At 41.7% G+C, this 16986-nt stretch overlaps 2 protein-coding genes across 4 annotated transcripts in view; one reads left to right on the top strand and one right to left on the bottom strand.

The window, feature by feature from the left end:
• The window catches only part of LOC123519408 (glycine receptor subunit alphaZ1-like), a 580495-nt gene that overhangs the window by 203156 nt on the left and 360353 nt on the right, over positions 1-16986 (bottom strand). The gene's annotated exons all lie outside the window — the stretch shown is intronic.
• The window catches only part of LOC123519409, a 401725-nt gene that overhangs the window by 230202 nt on the left and 154537 nt on the right, over positions 1-16986 (top strand). Inside the window, exon 3 of the mRNA XM_045280692.1 lies at positions 12010-12098. Within this exon, the coding sequence (XP_045136627.1) occupies positions 12010-12098 (89 nt within the window). The remainder of the gene's footprint in view (positions 1-12009; positions 12099-16986) is intronic.

Below are 16986 nucleotides of genomic sequence, written 5' to 3'. Positions count from 1 at the left end.
ACGCTTCCCCTGAAGAAGCATCAGCGAAACTAGTCGGAATAAACTCACTTCCCTACACCTGTGTTTTCTTTTCACCTTCCCCTCCAACTTGTCTGAATGTCTTAACGTCATTATTATTATTATTATTATTATTATTATTATTATTATTATTATTATTATTATTATTATTATTTCTATTATTATTATTATTGTTTTTATTATTATTATTATTATTATTATTATTATTATTATTATTATTATTATTATTATTATTATTATTATTATTATTATTATTATTATTATTATTATTATTATTATTATTATTATTATTATTATTATTATTATTATTATTATTATTATTATTATTATTATTATTATTATTTTTTATTATTATTATTATTATTATTATTATTATTATTATTATTATTATTATTATTATTACTATTATTAATCACAAAACAGGACAAAAGTAGATATATAAACACGCTAACACGACTTTGACTCCAACTGTGTGTATAAACGAGTGAGTCATGTAACTAAATACATCAAAGTAAAGACACACATTGCCTTTCAGACACAGGGAGTTTAATTTCGAAGTTTTCCCCTGCCTAACCTCTCCACTTTCCTCCTTCCCACCTCTCCACCTTCCTACCTCCACACCTCTCCACCTTCCCACCGTCCTACCCCGACCTCTCCACCTTCCTACCTCCTAACTTCCCCTCTCCACCTCACCTCCTCAGCATTCTCCCCTCTCAAAAGAAACCGTACTTTGCTCTATTTATTCATCCTGGTAAGAACTATTCCCGTAATATCGCCTTAACATTGGATAATATTATGCTCTTCTAGGAGAAAAATACTCCTCTTTTCATTCCTTGAGGGCAGCCTGTGATGTACTCGCTCGGAACTCGTCGATAACAACTTAGCCAGCGTGTTTACTTTAGGACACCAAAGGACGGAGAGAGGAGGAATGGATAAGGGAGAAGAAAGGAAGGAGAGTACAGGGGAAAGATACGAGTGGGGGGGGGAGGAAAGCAGAGGGAATTGTGGTGTGGGTGGGCAGGGAAGAAGGATAGATGAGAAGAAAACGAATGAGAAAAGGATGAGAAAAAAATAGGAACGAAAGAGAAAAAGATGGGAAAAAAGTGAAAGAGATGGAAAGGAGGAAGATAAAAGGGAGAAATAATGAGAGGAGGAAGAAAAGGAGAGGAGAAGTAGCAGAGGAGAGAGTAAAGATGATACTGAAAAAAGGAGAAGTAGAGAGGAAGAAAGAGAAGAAAATGGTGGATAGAGGAAGATAAGAGGAGGCAGAAGAAAGAAAAAAAGAGTGGCAGAGGAGAAAATGAAAGCGTGGAGGAGGAAGGAAGGAAGGAGTAAGGTAAGTGGAGGAAGAAAAGGTAGGGAATAAAGGAAAGACTTCAAAGGGTAAAATTTCTGGGCTTTTACTATGTAGGCAGAAAAATGTAAATACTTAAAGGTGTATTTACATTCAAGACTCACTAAGACGTGTTTCTCAACTTCTGAAGACCTTAACGCAAACTGAAAACTTAACTTATTCTGGCATTTTAATTCACTTGTATGGCGCCTATTTAAGTTACTGTTGTTATGTAGAAATGGCCATTAATATCAACAACAACAACAATAGGTATTACTACTACTACTACTACTACTACTACTACTACTACTACCACCACCACTGTTTCTTTTGTAATTTTGCTGTTGTTGTTGTTGTTGTAGTTCTTCTACTACTACTACTACTACTACTACTGCTACTACTACTGCTACTACTACTATTACTATTACTACTACTACTACTACTACTACTACTACTACTACTACTGCTGCTGCTGCTGTTACTGTTACTACTACTACTACTGCTACTGCTACTGCTTGCTGTTACTGTTACTGTTACTACTACTACTACTACTACTACTACTGCTACTGCTACTGCTACTGTTACTGTTACTGTTACTACTGCTACTACTACTACTACTACTACTACTACTACTACTACTACTACTACTACTACTACTACTACTACTACTACTACTACTACTACTACTACTACTACTACTACTACTACTACTACTACTACTACTACTACTACTACTACCAGCAATCTTTTTTCTTTTTTACCACAACCAGCCTCACATTCTAGTTTTCATTTTCACCGCAAGTCTTCACTTATGCTTCTATTATTAAGAAAAAAATGAAACTAGTAATTTATTTTGCTTGAACCCTTCCTCGCTTTCCTCCTGCTGTCCTTCGCGCCTCGCAGGAAATAAAACAAGCGCTGTGAAGTGTCAAGTGGAATATTTATGTGACGTCCGGAGCTACCATGAGGTCAGAATTTAGAGCTCACCGACTGTCTTTAGATCTCGAGAAAAAAAAAAAAGAAAACAAGAATAAAAGATAAATAAATAAAGATAATAAAAAAAATAAAAGACCCACTGAGTTGAAAGCAGAGGTAAAAAATCTCAGGATAAGTGTCTTCAAACTTCCCCCTTGAAAAATTGAATAAAGATGAAAAATAAATGACCCACTGAGTTGCCGGTTCTCGAGTAGATTGGAAAGCCGCGGTTGAAAATCTCAAGATGCCAGTCTTGAAACTTCCCCCTTGAAAGATATCGAGGCATAGGAAGAGAAGGTAAAGAATTCCAGAGTTCACAAGAGGAAGGGATAAGTGATTGAGACTACTGGTTAACTCCTGCGGAAGAGAGGTGAGAGAAAGAAGAAAGTCCCGTGGAGCGAGTTAGCAAGATCAGAAAAAGCAGTTAGCATGAAAATGGCGGTAGAAAATAGGAAGAAATGAAACACAGCGGCGGTAAGAAAGAGGCTGAAGACAGTCAGTTAGAGGAGAGGAGTTGATAAGACGAAAAGCTTTTCATTCCACCCTGTCTAAAAGAGATAGATGACTGGAACACCTCATTTTCCATAAACATGTAAAGCGTACTTTCAGAAATATTACTATAAAAGCATTTGCACATAATTGGCAGGCCTGAGAGAGAGTGAGGGGTGAGAAAAGAAAATTTCGAAAATAAAGTAGTTTGTAGGAAAGGCTAGTATTTTGTATTGGCGTTAATCCTTCCATCCTTCCCCGCTTTCCTCTCACTGTCCTTCTCGCCTCGTAGGAAATAAAACAAGCTGTGTGATGTGTCAAGTGGGATATTTATGTGACGCCCGGAGCTGCCATGAGGCCAGAATTTAGAGCTTACAAACTGCCTTTAGGTCTCGACAAAAAAATATGGACGAAAAAACAGGTATTGGTGGAGATAAAAGTTGTTTTGTAACGGAGGCTTTGATTGGCTAGTCTTTTATATTGGTCTTAATCCTTTGTGTGTGTGTGTGTGTGTGTGTGTGTGTGTGTGTGTGTGTGTGTGTGTGTGTGTGTGTGTGTGTGTGTGTGTGTGTGTGTGTCTATATGTGCGCGAGTCCTTTTCTTTTCTTTCATTCTTTTTGTGTGATGTGTGCTGCGCCTGTGTGTGTGTGTGTGTGTGTGTGTGTGTGTGTGTGTGTGTGTGTGTGTGTGTGTGCGTGTGTGTTGTGTGCGTGTTTCCTGCTCCCTTGTGCTGCCTTCGTTACCTGTTCTCTGTTCCTGTTAGTGTGGTTGTGTTACTTTTCCTTTTTCTCCTTCCCCCTTCGTCTTGTTTCCGCTTACAGTTTGCTTCACCTTTTTCTTTTATCAGATTTCCTTTCACGTAAATGTGCGAAGGTTTTTTTCTCTGTATTTCTTTTTATTTATGTGTTTCTTTCCTTATTTGATTTTTTCAATGAATTATTTTGCATTCATTCTAGTGTTTAGTATGATTGCGCTGAGAGAGAGAGAGAGAGAGAGAGAGAGAGAGAGAGAGAGAGAGAGAGAGAGAGAGAGAGAGAGAGAGAGAGAGAGAGAGAGAGAGAGTGGGAGTGTGAGAAAGAGACAAAGAAGAGAAAGAAAAAAAAAGGAAGAAAGAACAAAATGAAAAAAAAGATACGACTGAAAAGGACAGACAGACGGACAGACAGACAGACAGACAGACAGACTAACACAAAACAAACAATCCTCTTCAGCAAATGTTCACTCTACACTTTGATATTACAACAATTTACGCTGCAACGATGTCAAGTGAAATAAAGAAAGAAAACACGGGAGGGATAATTTACAGGTTTTAATGCTCGCAGGTGATGCAAATGGCCTTCAGTTTGAGTCTAAATCGTGGTGTGTTTTAAGCCTTATGGTGGCCGTTCATTGCCCCATCAATCACTGCGCCGCCTCGTACTAAGTGCTGGAGAAATAAACGGAAAGTAATTTGTGTTTGGAAAGATGACGCTGGAATTTGCAAGGTGTCCATTTGTCATTATCCAGAGAGAGAGAGAGAGAGAGAGAGAGAGAGAGAGAGAGAGAGAGAGAGAGAGAGAGAGAGAGAATTCAATTATGTGAAAATCCAATGTATTTCTCTCTATCCATGTTTCATTTGTACACACACACACACACACACACACACACACACACACACACACACACACACACACACACACACACACACACACACACACACACACACACACACACACACACACACACACACACACACACACACATCTCATATTACAAGAATTTACAACGAATTTTTAATGTGCCAACTTGTTGCTATTCAGTTCACTTTTATATATTAATCTTCCCTCCTCCTCCTCCTCCTCCTCCTCCTCCTCCTCCTCCTCCTCCTCCTCCTCCTCCTCACTCCCCTTCAATCTTCCCCTCTCTCCACCCTCACTTGAACCAATTCATCATTTCCTTTTCCCGCAAAATTCTGGTAAATTTCCGCGCGGCTTTTCATTACGTTCAAAATGATATCGTTCCCGACCCACAGCGACCCGGAGTGATAGTCCCGCTAACACGTTAAGACATTCACAAAAGTCCATTGAATCGAAATGTAGCACGGACTCTTTTTATTAATTTATTTTATTTCTATTTTTATTTTTTCTGTAGCTATGAAGTATTTATCAATGTGTCTGTGTCCTTCACTTCCTTCCTCCGCTGGCCGTCCTTCCCCTTCCTTCCCCTTCCTTCCCTCTGTGTATTGTACGAGGGGTATCGGGTATTCCTGCATTCATAGGCTCCCCTCAAATTAATTCACTCCACTGAAATATGCAGCGAGACTCGAATTCATCCGGGCAAGCAAACGGACACACACAGATGAATAAGTGAAGAGCTTCCCCCCGTGCATGTTTCATCGGGAGCTGCATGAAGCATTGTACCGCGCCAGGGCTTCAGGGAGGTGGAAGGTGCGTGGCTTTAGGTTGTAAACACGATGCTGGAGTGAATATGGAAGCAAATAACCGCCAGCAATACAGATTACACCGCAGGGACAGCCAACGTGTCGCGCTCCCTTCACATCGCTTAGTGGTTCGAGTTTCGCTCAGCTTCAAGTCGTGAGTGTGTCAGCATTTGTTATCAGAAAATCAGAAGACTTAAGATTCACGCAGCACAAGACACATTAGAGGCGAGAGCAGCAGCTTCCTCTGTGACATTAGCTGTATTAACTTGGCTTAGTGTGCTTCCTCCCTACCTCTGCCTCTGATTGATACATTCACACCACAATAATTGAATAAAGATGCGTGTTGAGTTGGTGGCACGGAAGATGAATAAGAGTGTCAGCCAGATGAAGATTGTCACGTTTGTACTGTCCCAGCTAGAAATTATGTCAAGGGGTTTAATCACCAAAAGGAGGACTGCAGGAAATAATTAGAATCCTTCCCTCCACGATCAGAAAAAAATACCCAAGGTTTTGTTGAATGGACTCACTAATATGACCATGTTATTGATTAAGCGCGTATTGCTAATTTGCTATCAAATTAAGTTGCATGTCAAACGCTTTGGCTTTTTCTTAGCACCGGTTTTCAAAGGCTACATAGATGACTGGTCAGGTTCTTATAGGTGTTTTTCCTGTTACCACACCAATCTTGCTAACTTGTGGCCAGTCGCTTTAAAACACTATTGAAAGCAGCACTAACTTATATTACAGTCTGTTAAAAGTAGTCGAAGTAAGACGCTGAAACCTTTGTAGTACTGTACATGCATGCCACAATACTGGTAAAAAGATTCGTGTTGCGTCGCCGTTACGGAGAACAAATTAAAGTGACTGCAGAATGAGAAATTATAATACAGATAGAGACACAATACTTGAATAAAGATACACATTGGATCGTCATTACGTAGAATAGAATAAGAGAACGAATGAAGAAATTTTCTGTGCATCATCCTCTATAATACCATGAAATTGAAACACCCGCTGGCAATATAGATGAACCCTTGCACAGAAACCACAACGCCGGAATAAAGAACCACATTGAATCCCCAGGGAAGGACGGACGGAGATGGAATCAGAGTATAATTTAGTGACCATTGTATGTTTATGTAGCGCGAGGATGGAGTAATGAGCGGAGAGGAGAAGTCGTGGCTGAAAATTTGGTGTCGTTAGGGCTGAGTCGGGTAAGTTACTCCAGAAAGGGTTGTGGCGCAGGCGATCCCAGACGAGTAGAGGAAGGGAATGGCACGGGAGGAGGAAACTGATGGGAAAGATCTCACGTTCCTTCCGGCAAGTTGTTGTGAAGCATTGGCTCCTATTCTGGGCTTGAAGACGTGCTGGGTGGAAGGGGGGCAGGGAAACGGATAGGGAGGGAGACTTGGGGAGAGAGAGAGAGAGAGAGAGAGAGAGAGAGAGAGAGAGAGAGAGAGAGAGAGAGAGAGAGAGAGAGAGAGAGAGAGAGAGAGAGAGAGAGAGAGAGAGGGGGAGGGGTGCTGGGTAAGGGAAAGCTATGAGAATGCTAGTGGGTTGGCGAGAGTAAGAGGTGCAGGAACTAAAAGGGAGATAGGAAGAGGCAAGGAAAGGAAGGAAGGATATGACTGCATGGGATTGTGGGGAGCCAAGGATGGGTAGAGAGTGGGGAGAGGAGGAAGATTTGTGAGTGAATAGGATACGGTGGGGTAGGGAAGGATGGGGGGGGGTATGGGTGGGTGAGTTAAATGGGGACTCCAGAACCCGGGTCGCTTCAGGAATCACAAGCCCTCTAAGTGGTTTTGGATGCTCTTGAAATCCATCACGGCTTATTTTCATTTCTATCTTCCCAGGGAGAGATTTATCAAAGTGCTGTGCTTCTCTCCCATTCCCCGTGACTTCTGAAGCTATTAGCTGGTTTTATACTTGTTTTCATTTCTTCTCATGTTTTCCCTTTACCTTTTCTGAGAGGAAAGTGACAAATTAGCGTCTTTTTTCCTTATTTTCTGTCATCAGGTAGTTTCCTTTACGCATAGAAAATGGAATACCCACTCAGGGAAATGAAGGTCTAGAAACACAGTAAATTATTGTAGGTCTTTTATACAAATGACCTTTTCTTACATGTACGTGGAGGCCAAAGAGCAGAGTCCAATTAAGGAATGGGTGTGTGGTATTAGTGTGATTGTGAAGGGAATACGCGACAACGTATCTTTGTGCGAGTCGCCTTTTTAAATGTGAAGATATAAATGAATAAAAGTCGAAATTAATCAAGGAATGTGTTGAGTAGTAGTAGTAGTAGTAGTAGTAGTAGTAGCAGTAGCAGCAGCAGCAGCAGCAGCAGCAGCAGCAGCAGCAGCAGCAGCAGCAGCAGCAGCAGCAGCAGCAGCAGCAGCAGCAGCAGCAGCAGCAGCAGCAGCAGCAGCAGCAGCAGCAGCAGCAGCAGCAGCAGCAGCAGCAGCAGCAGCAGCAGCAGCAGCAGCAGCAGCAGCAGCAGCAGCAGCAGCAGCAGCAGCAGCAGCAGCAGCAGCAGCAGCAGTGCAGCAGCAGCAGCAGCAGCAGCAGCAGCAGCAGCAGCAGTTGTTGCAGTTGGCAGTGCAGTTGTGGCAGCAGTGGCAGTTGTAGTTGTTGTTGTAGTTGCAGTTGTTGTTGTTGTTGTTGCAGTAGTAGTAGTAGTTGTAGCAGTTGTTGTTGCAGCAGTAGTAGTAGTAGTAGTAGTAGTAGCAGTAGTAGTAGTAGTAGTAGTAGTAGTAGTAGTAGTAGTAGTAGTAGTAGTAGTAGTAGTAGTAGTGTGTCTCAAGGAGTAGATTAATGTATTACCTTTACAAGATTAACCTTTTCTTTCATCCACTGAGGCTTCAAGTCTACTGAAATAGTGGGAATGTTAATGTATGAGTAATGAGTTTTTTTTTTCTGTATTACGTCCAGCGCCACAGAAAGATACGCGGAGCCAAATGAAGGAGTGGGTGTGTTAGTGCATTACTCTGTGTGTGGTGGAGGCGAGGTACTTGTGATGCGATCGAATCATTACACTTCCTTCATTGACTTTACTGACTAGACCCAGTGCAAGATATGGTGAAGTTAACCGTTTCAGTGACATACGAAACAATTAACAGCGCCTTAGTAATGCCTGAAATGTTCATAAGCATCCACAAGAAGGGAGAGAGATTAAAAGAAGAGTAGATATTGCAATTTCTACCCAGCTTAGAGATTGGAGGTGGCTGTAGAACAAGTAAAGATATGTTAGAGTGATTAGTAATTAAGAAAATATGCAACAAATAGCAGGCCAATGGTTTGAAGGTGTAAGTCTAAGTATTGTCACAAGTAGTTTTATAATGGAAAGTAAGTGCCCGCGAAGCGTACCCCATTGCTGTCTATTCAAAACTAACTGAGGCAACGACCGGTAGCCGATTCTCGATTGATGACGTATCAGGAGACCCGCGGAACTGTGAACTGGCCTTGTCTCCAGGCGGCCTTGCTCCTACCCATTGCCCTTGATAGAGGACCTTATAGATAGCATAGGAAAAGCCAAGTTTGTAACCACCATAGATTTACTTAAGGGTTACTACCAGATTCCCCTCTCAGACGAGGCCCGAATAATATCCGTCTTCTTCATCCCCTTCGGGCTATACCAATACACAGTGATGCCCTTCAGCTTGTCTAATACTCCCGCCACCTTCCAGAGGGCTATAAATTACATCACCCAGGACTTGGAGAGAACATCTGCCTATCTGTTACGACCTGGTGGTGACTTCGGACGACTGGGTGTTACATCTGACCCGTCTCCAGAGGCTGACGTTTTTGAGTATTTAGTGAGTGTGATTTATTCATTTTCAAGTGTATTAGTGTGAGACATTCTTGCGAGTTTAAGTATATGAGTGAGTGTTAATCTGACGTGTAGTAGTGAGTGTGATGAGTAAATATTCTCGGATCGTAATGGATAATTAAGACTCAGAACACGATAAATCAAAGAAAGCTAATCTGTAAGGGGTCATAAGGCGTGCACGTGGCATTTCCATTCTTAAGATTCCCTTACCCTTCGAGCTTGATCAATCTACATATCTACAGAAAGTTTGGAGCATACATTCCATAGACAACGCTGACAGCAAATGGAGCGGTGGAGTGATTGCAATCTTGTAGTACCTGCAGTTTTATGTTCGTACAGTAAACGTGAGTGAACTGCAAGCCATTATGCTGTTAGAAAATTTAGAAGCTGAGTGGGTATGTTTTTATGTGTATATGAAAGAGAGGCACTGGCCGAGATCAACAAAAAAAATCACTAGAGCGCCAGTCTTTAAAGAGAAGTCAGAAGGGATCGTCCAAAATTGAAGGATAAGTGTCTTGAAACCTCCTCCTTGAAAGAGTTGAAGTATTTTTTCTTTAGCCTTGAGGGCACGGTGGAGGGAAGCGCTGAACGAGTGAGTGAGTGAGTGAGTGAGTGAGTGCACAGGTGCGTGAATCAGATGACGATTCAATGCGGGAGTTGAATTCATGGTGCACGTGAGCGAGTGTGATGAGGGCTGCGATACTCCTCAAGGAAGGCAGCGATGGTAACGAAGCCACTCAAGCTGCGGCGGGCGTGTCCCTCCTCCTTTGTGACGTCTTTTGTACCTCGCCCCGCAACTCCACAGCCCCGAAGCCCCACCAATGGGATCATTTACCTTGTCTTTCCTGCTTTCTTCTTTTTCTTCTTTCTTTGTGTGTTCCCCGCTCTACATAATTATCCTTTACTTCAGCCTTTTCACCTCTCATTCTTTTCTCAGTCTCTCTTTTTCCTTTTTGTCTTTCCTGTTTCTTTCTTACTCGTCTTTCTTTGTGTGTTCGCCGCGGTACATAATTATCCTTCACTTCAGACTCTTTACCTGTTATTCTTCCAAACTTCTTTTTTACTGCTGTGTTTCTTTTTTCTTTATTTTCTGCAATTCCTGTTTTATTTTCTTACTCATGTTGTAATTCATTTTGCCTTTCCTGTTTTTTCTTACTGTCTTCTTAATTCTTCTTCCCATTTTCCTTGGTGGTGTAGGCTGTGCTCTCCTGTCTTTATTTTGTTTAGATAATTAGTTTTTTTTTTCCAATGATTTTTATGTATTTCATTGGGAAAGTTTACCACTGTAGGGCACAATTTTGTTTTCTTGTTACGTTCTTTCTGTTTTATTTTTTGTTGTTTTCTTCTCTTCAGTCATAGAGTATTGATTCATTTTCTTCCTAGCACCATTTTACCTCTATTGAAAGTGACTTTTTTGTGTGTTTTTCATTTCAATAGATTTTTTTTTTTCGCAATTTTTTCACCATCACCAGCAGTAACTTTTTCTTTTCCGTGCTCTGCGTTATTGTAGACATATTTCCTTCACACTTCTCGTTGGTATAGCTTCATTTTCTACTTTACTCTTTCATCATTGTAAGAAATTGTGCATTTTTACTTACAATTTTCATATCCACATGTTTTTCTTCCCGCTTCCTATCATTGTAGCTTCATTATATTTTTCTCATCTCTATCAATTTAACACCTTTGAACTTAAACTTTTCATCACCATTTGTTTTCTGCCACCTTTTCATCTCTCTTATTTTCTAATTTTTCCCTCTAAGTTTACGTCATTCATCACTATGCATGTATTTTTCTTCCTTGCTTTTCATTATGCCATCTTATTATCTCTATGGCTTATTTTTTCTATTTTTCCACCTCTAAGTTTACACTATTCATCACACACGTTTTTTTTTTTCACCCTTGCTTTCCATCACAAGTATCAACTCCCGCCCTTCACCACACTCACCTCGCATCGGGAGAACAACAATGTCACAAGTTTACTCGTATGGTTATTGTGAAAGCTGACACTGTATTTCTGGTTAATCTCGACCCAGGTTCACCGCCACCAACATAACTCCAGCCACGCGTGCTTAATTTCACGGTATGTTTGCAGCTTAAATTGGTTCACGTAAAATTGAAATGTTAAAATGTGTGTAATAATCTCCATTTCAGTTTTTTTAGTAGGGTAAACCGAGATAATTTGGTTAGTTTAGGGAGCGGGAAAAAATATATGTAAGTGAGCTAGTGTTATCTTGCTTTGCTCCGTGTTGTTATCACTGTGTTGCCTTGGGTCTTGTTCCTTGAGTGACAGTGACGTGTTTGCTTGGGTGTTTGCTTACCTGTGTATTTACCGACTGGTTTGTTTACATCCTTTCTTTTTTCGTTTGGTGAGTGGGTAAGTGAATGACTGATTAGCGTATCTGGTGATTGGCTGAATGACTGGCTGAATGGTTGATTGGGTGACTGGCTGACCTATTGTGCCTGGTTGAATGATTGACTGACTGACTGACTGACTGACTGACTGACTTGTTGGCTGAATGAATGATTAGCTGATGGACTGATTGACTGACTGAATGACTGGCTGACTGGCTGGCTGATTGATTGACTGACTAACTGACTGACTGATCGGCCGGCTGACTGAATGACTATATATTTGATTGACTGACTGACTGACTGACTGGCTGGCTGACTGAATGACTGGCTGATTGACTGACTAACTGGCTGGCTGACTGAATGACAAGCTGATTGACTGATTGACTGATTAGCTGGCTGACTGAATGACCAGCTGATTGACTGGTTGTCTAACTGTCTGACTAACTGGGTGATTTTCTGACTGACTAATTGGATTGGCTTAGTTAGAGACATATCTGTGTGTGATGGACAAAGTAAGGATGAATGAGGCACTGAGGCAAGACACGCGGCAGACCAAATGAAGGAAGGCAGTGAGACAATGTTATGTTTCTTATCTTCCAGCAGCGTGTGTCTGGAAGGCAGTGGAGGCTGATGACCACACTGACCACTGCCCCACCCGTCTACTGCCGCCACTCTGTCCGTCCCAGGCGGTAAGTTGTCTCTCTTTTGTTGCCTTTTTTATGCTGAAGTCAAACACAATTCTCTAAACCTCGCAGTTCTTTTTCGTGCGAGGTTATTGTGTTTGTCGTGGTGATATGCAGAAGCTTTAATAAGTCGCTTGCTTCTTTTTGTTGTCTTATCCATTGATTTTTTTTGGTGTGATATTTAACATGCTTCATTTTATCTCATGTTTCCTTGTAATTTCATCGGTTTTCTTGTGCTTTTGGTGACTGTGCTTCTTGTGGCGAGCAGACAGAAGCTTCACTAAGTTGTCTCCTTTCTTTTGCTACTGTTTCATCTTATTCCAATTAAACACAATTCTTTACCTCGTGTTTTATCTGCAATTTTTATCGATATTCTGATGCCTTTCCTCTGTTTTTTTATTTTTTTTTATTTATACCATGTGGGCTTTTCACGGGAATTTATGGGCTAAAGGGGATACTTTTTGGGGTACCTCCTATCTCAAAGCCCACCCGCTAGGAAACCGTTGCCCCGAATGAGGAAGCCCAACCTACACTCGGACCGTGGACAGGATTCGAACCCGTGCGCTTGCAGACCCTCAGACACCAAAGCACGCATGGTTCCACGGCTTCTGGTGGTTGCGTTGGTTATGGTGGTGATCAGACTAAGATTAAATCGTTTCCTTCCTTTTCTTCCCTTCTCATGTTTTTCCACGTAATAGTAAACATGGTTCTCTTTGCCTCGTGTTTCTATGCATTCTTTATCGCGTGTTGTCTGCTTTTGGTGATTTTCGTGGTGATCAGAGAGGCTTCATTATATTGTTCCCTTTCTTCTCTTTTCTCTCTTCCCCTCCCGTACACAGGATAAATTATTCCTTTAATTCATGTTTCTTTACACTTTTCATCTCCTGTCGTCTGCTTTTGGTGATTTTCGTGGTGATGAGACAAAAGGTTCATTTTCTGTCTGTGTCTGTCTCTCTGTCTGTCTGCCTGTTTGTCTGTCTGTCTGTCTGTCTGTCTGTCTCTGTCTGTCTGTGTGTCTCTCTCTCTCTCTCTCTCTCTCTCTCTCTCTCTATATCAAACTTCACCTTTTCATTCACATTTCTCAACACCTACACCTGTCTTTTGCAATGCTTGTCGTGGTGATTTTGCTTAGGCTTGGCTGGGAATGCGTTGTTAATGCAGGTGTGGCGTCTGGTGATGCTTCGTCCGCTTCATGGGATGTCATTCTAGCGCCGGACAACACACGGCCCCTTTTAAAACACTGCTGGGCGGAACACGGGCGTTTGGTCTGCTGGCTTACTTCACTCAAAGGTTCTATGTCCGTGTGTCTGTCTGTGTGTCTGCCTGTTTGTTTTCTTTCTTACATTTTTGGTTTTCATGTTCTTGTTGTTGTTCTTTTTAATTTTTCGACGTTTATATAACATCAATTTAGTTTCTCTCTTTCTCTCTCTCTCTCTCTCTCTCTCTCTCTCTCTCTCTCTCTCTCTCTCTCTCTCTCTCTCTCTCTCTCTCTCTCTCTCTCTCTCTCTCTCTCTCTCTCTCTCTCTCTCTCTCTCTCTCTCTCTCACGTTCTTGGTCTTCATGTTCTTGTTTTTCTTTTTCTTTTTTCGACGTCTATATAGCATCAATTTAATTTTTCTCATTCTCTCTCTCTCTCTCTCTCTCTCTCTCTCTCTCTCTCTCTCTCTCTCTCTCTCCCGTACAAACATTCAGTGCATTCGTTTAGCGGGACCATAGTTGTGTATTTGCAGCAAACACTCGTGGAGAAGCTCGCCCTGAGTACGCCTTGCAACCCGCGGGACATGAAAGCCTGGCCAGTGATGGAGTGCCGAGGGGGGCGTATCCTGCTCTCTGGTCTCTTGGTTCTCGCTGCCCCGCCCTCTTGTCTTCTGGAGAGTAAAAGTCCCGCCGAACAGTCCATTAATGTTGTGAGGGATTTGATGCGTTCTGTATCCACCCTTTTAGTTTTCCTGTCGGGTGTTTGTTTTTCATTTGTTTCCCTTCGTGGTTCTTGTTTACTAGTCAGTATCATGTTTTAGTTTTTTTTTTTCTTTTTTTTTATTTTAGTAAAGCCAAGTTTCCGTTTTGATTAATTTCTTTCTTTCACTTTTTTTTTCTATTTCATTTTATTTGTTTCTTTTTCCTATTCACTTCAATTTAATTTTCTCTTTCATTATATTTCTTTCTTTCTTACATCCTTTCTTCCTTTCTTTTTATTTTTTCTTTCAATTCAAACCAAGTTGATCCTCAATTTCAATCTTTTGTCTTTCATCCTAAATCAAGTCAGTGTTTTCTGATGCAACCTATTTATTTATTTCTATCAGTTCAAACCAAGCATATAAAGGTGAACATAGACATTCACTTCCTACCTTCTTGCAACATGTCACACGTAAACAAGAAAACAGAGAGCCTTACCTGAGCAGCTTGCATGTTTTGAGACACGCGTAACAGAATAATGCATCGTGTAATGATAATAATGATAATCCCGGAATGGCTATCACAAGCTCACCTGCCATTTCAGCTTCACTTGCACCCACTCTTTTTTCTGGCCACTCAGAACGTTGCTCATCAAACGCTCATAAATAATTCCCTGCTTTACATCTTCCGTCACGGCCAGATGCAGCACACTGGCTCGCTCAGGCACGGCTGCACCACACACACACACACACACACACACACACACACACACACACACACACAAAAGATAGGTGAATAGATAGAAAGATAAGCAGATGAATAGACAGCTAATTGAATAGATAGATAAATAGCTAATTGACTACAGCGAGCAATGCATTAATAATCAGCTAATATACGTACTATAGCTTACAACACACACACACACACACACACACACACACACACACACACACACACACACACACACACACACACACACACACACACACATCCAGACACAAGGAAAAGGTAAATCATCACAGCATTCAAAAAGTGACGTGTGCGATGCTGCGTTGAAGGGTGTGAAGCGCATGCTGTCTGCCGCACCGCCGCACCGCCGCCTCGCTTCCCTCACCCGGGTACACTTGCCTTTTTCTCCCCTTAATGACTTCTGTCCGTGCAGCAGACACATAGAAAAATTAACCACCGCGACTCATTTGCAAGAACGCGATGCCTAAGATGCGCCGAAAATACTAGTACAGCTTTCATATTTCCCTGTATGTGTGTGCTGCGGTGCTCTGTTGTGTCTGGCGTGGCGGTGAGGGTAAGGCTGGTGAGGCTGGTGAGTGAGCCTTGAGCCACGCGGTGAGGACTGCAAGGGAGCGACAGGGGACAGCCAGGAGCCCTTCAGAGGGTGTCGAGGGATTTAAAGAGAAGGGGAAGGGAAGGAATTCTTGTCCCATAGGAAACTTGAGCTTTATTGCTTTGTAGGGAGAACACTAAAAGCTCTGAAGGGGAAAGATGTGACAAGAGGCGTTAAACGGACCAGAGGACGGACACACACACACACACACACACACACACACACACACACACACACACACACACACACACACACACACACACACACCAAAATATTCTCTACTTTGTTATACGGTCGTCGTCTTTAATGTTTCCTTTGTGTGTATAGGGACTCGCTCCTTCTGGTAGGTAAAGCAAGGCAATGTATTCTGTGGCTCTCCAGCGGTGCTACATACACAGTCATGCGTAATATTCTCTCCTCGGTTGTATGGTCTTCTTCAGGGTTCTTTCTGTACAATGAGCGTATGAGGACGTGGAGGATCTTAGTTGGGTCTGTATTTTCAAACTTTTAGTGATATACAAGGATGTTTTTTCAAAGGCCACGACGATGATTACACAAATTCTCATGGATGTGTTGCTTTTAATAGTGTATAGTTCTTGTTTACCTAAGGCTTAAATCATGGATACGCCTTTAAAATCGCATGAATTTCTACAAAACCCCGTAAAGAAATTGAAAGGAGACACCGAAAAGTTTCATAGTGCTAAGGCATATCTGAAGATGGTCCTCAGGAAATGCACTGTAAATGTATTGGATGTTAATGAGCGTTGTTGGTCGTTACAATCATACATCTCTCACTTTGGACAGACTAAATGTTGTGCGTATCTTCTAACCAATACCCACTGGAAGAGCTAACCTTTTATCTTTGTTTGTTCTTATTTTCTCTCTTTTCCATAGCCGTGGTGAATGATGGGTAAGTAAGTAAGATAAGTGTCTGTTTAGCGTTTCCTGTTAATCTGAAATCTTGTTAATATTAATCCCTTCAGTATCATGACGCGTTTCATTCACTCTGCTTACTATTTGGTGATTTTATATAGCTTCAGAAACTCATGCGGGATTAAAATAATGAAGACTGACCTCCATAGAATCTTCCTAAAGTAGGTCAGGGGACTCATGGTTGAAGCAATGCACCAAACACACACACGCAGAACATTACATCACTCCTGACGGTTGACTGTAATTTGGAAGAGATCTAGCTATTTTTCAAAAGTAAATCTAGTAAAAAAACATATGCACCAAATATTAGTCCTTGTTAAAACACCTCACTTGTAATATACTCGCTTCATCAATCACAAAACTCACAAAACTGTCCAGCCATCACCTCCAATTGTCTGTGGGAACATAATAAGGACCGGGGCTTCATATGGGTAACAAAGGGTGTCCGGGCGCCTCCAGTGGTCCATGCTACCTACACACACGTGCTTTATTATTCACCGCACTCATGAAACACACATGGAAACGTCAGCAATGATAAGGTTCTAATTGAGTGAATGAGCGTGGCGTGTCATTCATCACCCGGAGTGCCATTTTGTTGCCGTCATCAGTTAGTCAGTCAGCCGGAGCAGTATTGGTATGGAGGCTTGTTGAGCGCCATTAACAAGCGGTCAAACTACTCGTGTCTGATGGATGGGAACTGCCAATAAACAGCAGCTTTGTGTG

This window comes from Portunus trituberculatus, chromosome 45 (genome assembly GCF_017591435.1).
Source record: "Portunus trituberculatus isolate SZX2019 chromosome 45, ASM1759143v1, whole genome shotgun sequence".
In the NCBI taxonomy this organism is placed as follows: Eukaryota; Metazoa; Arthropoda; class Malacostraca; order Decapoda; family Portunidae; genus Portunus; species Portunus trituberculatus.
Note: the sequence above shows the minus strand (reverse complement) of the source record. Positions and strands in the feature narration are given on the sequence as shown.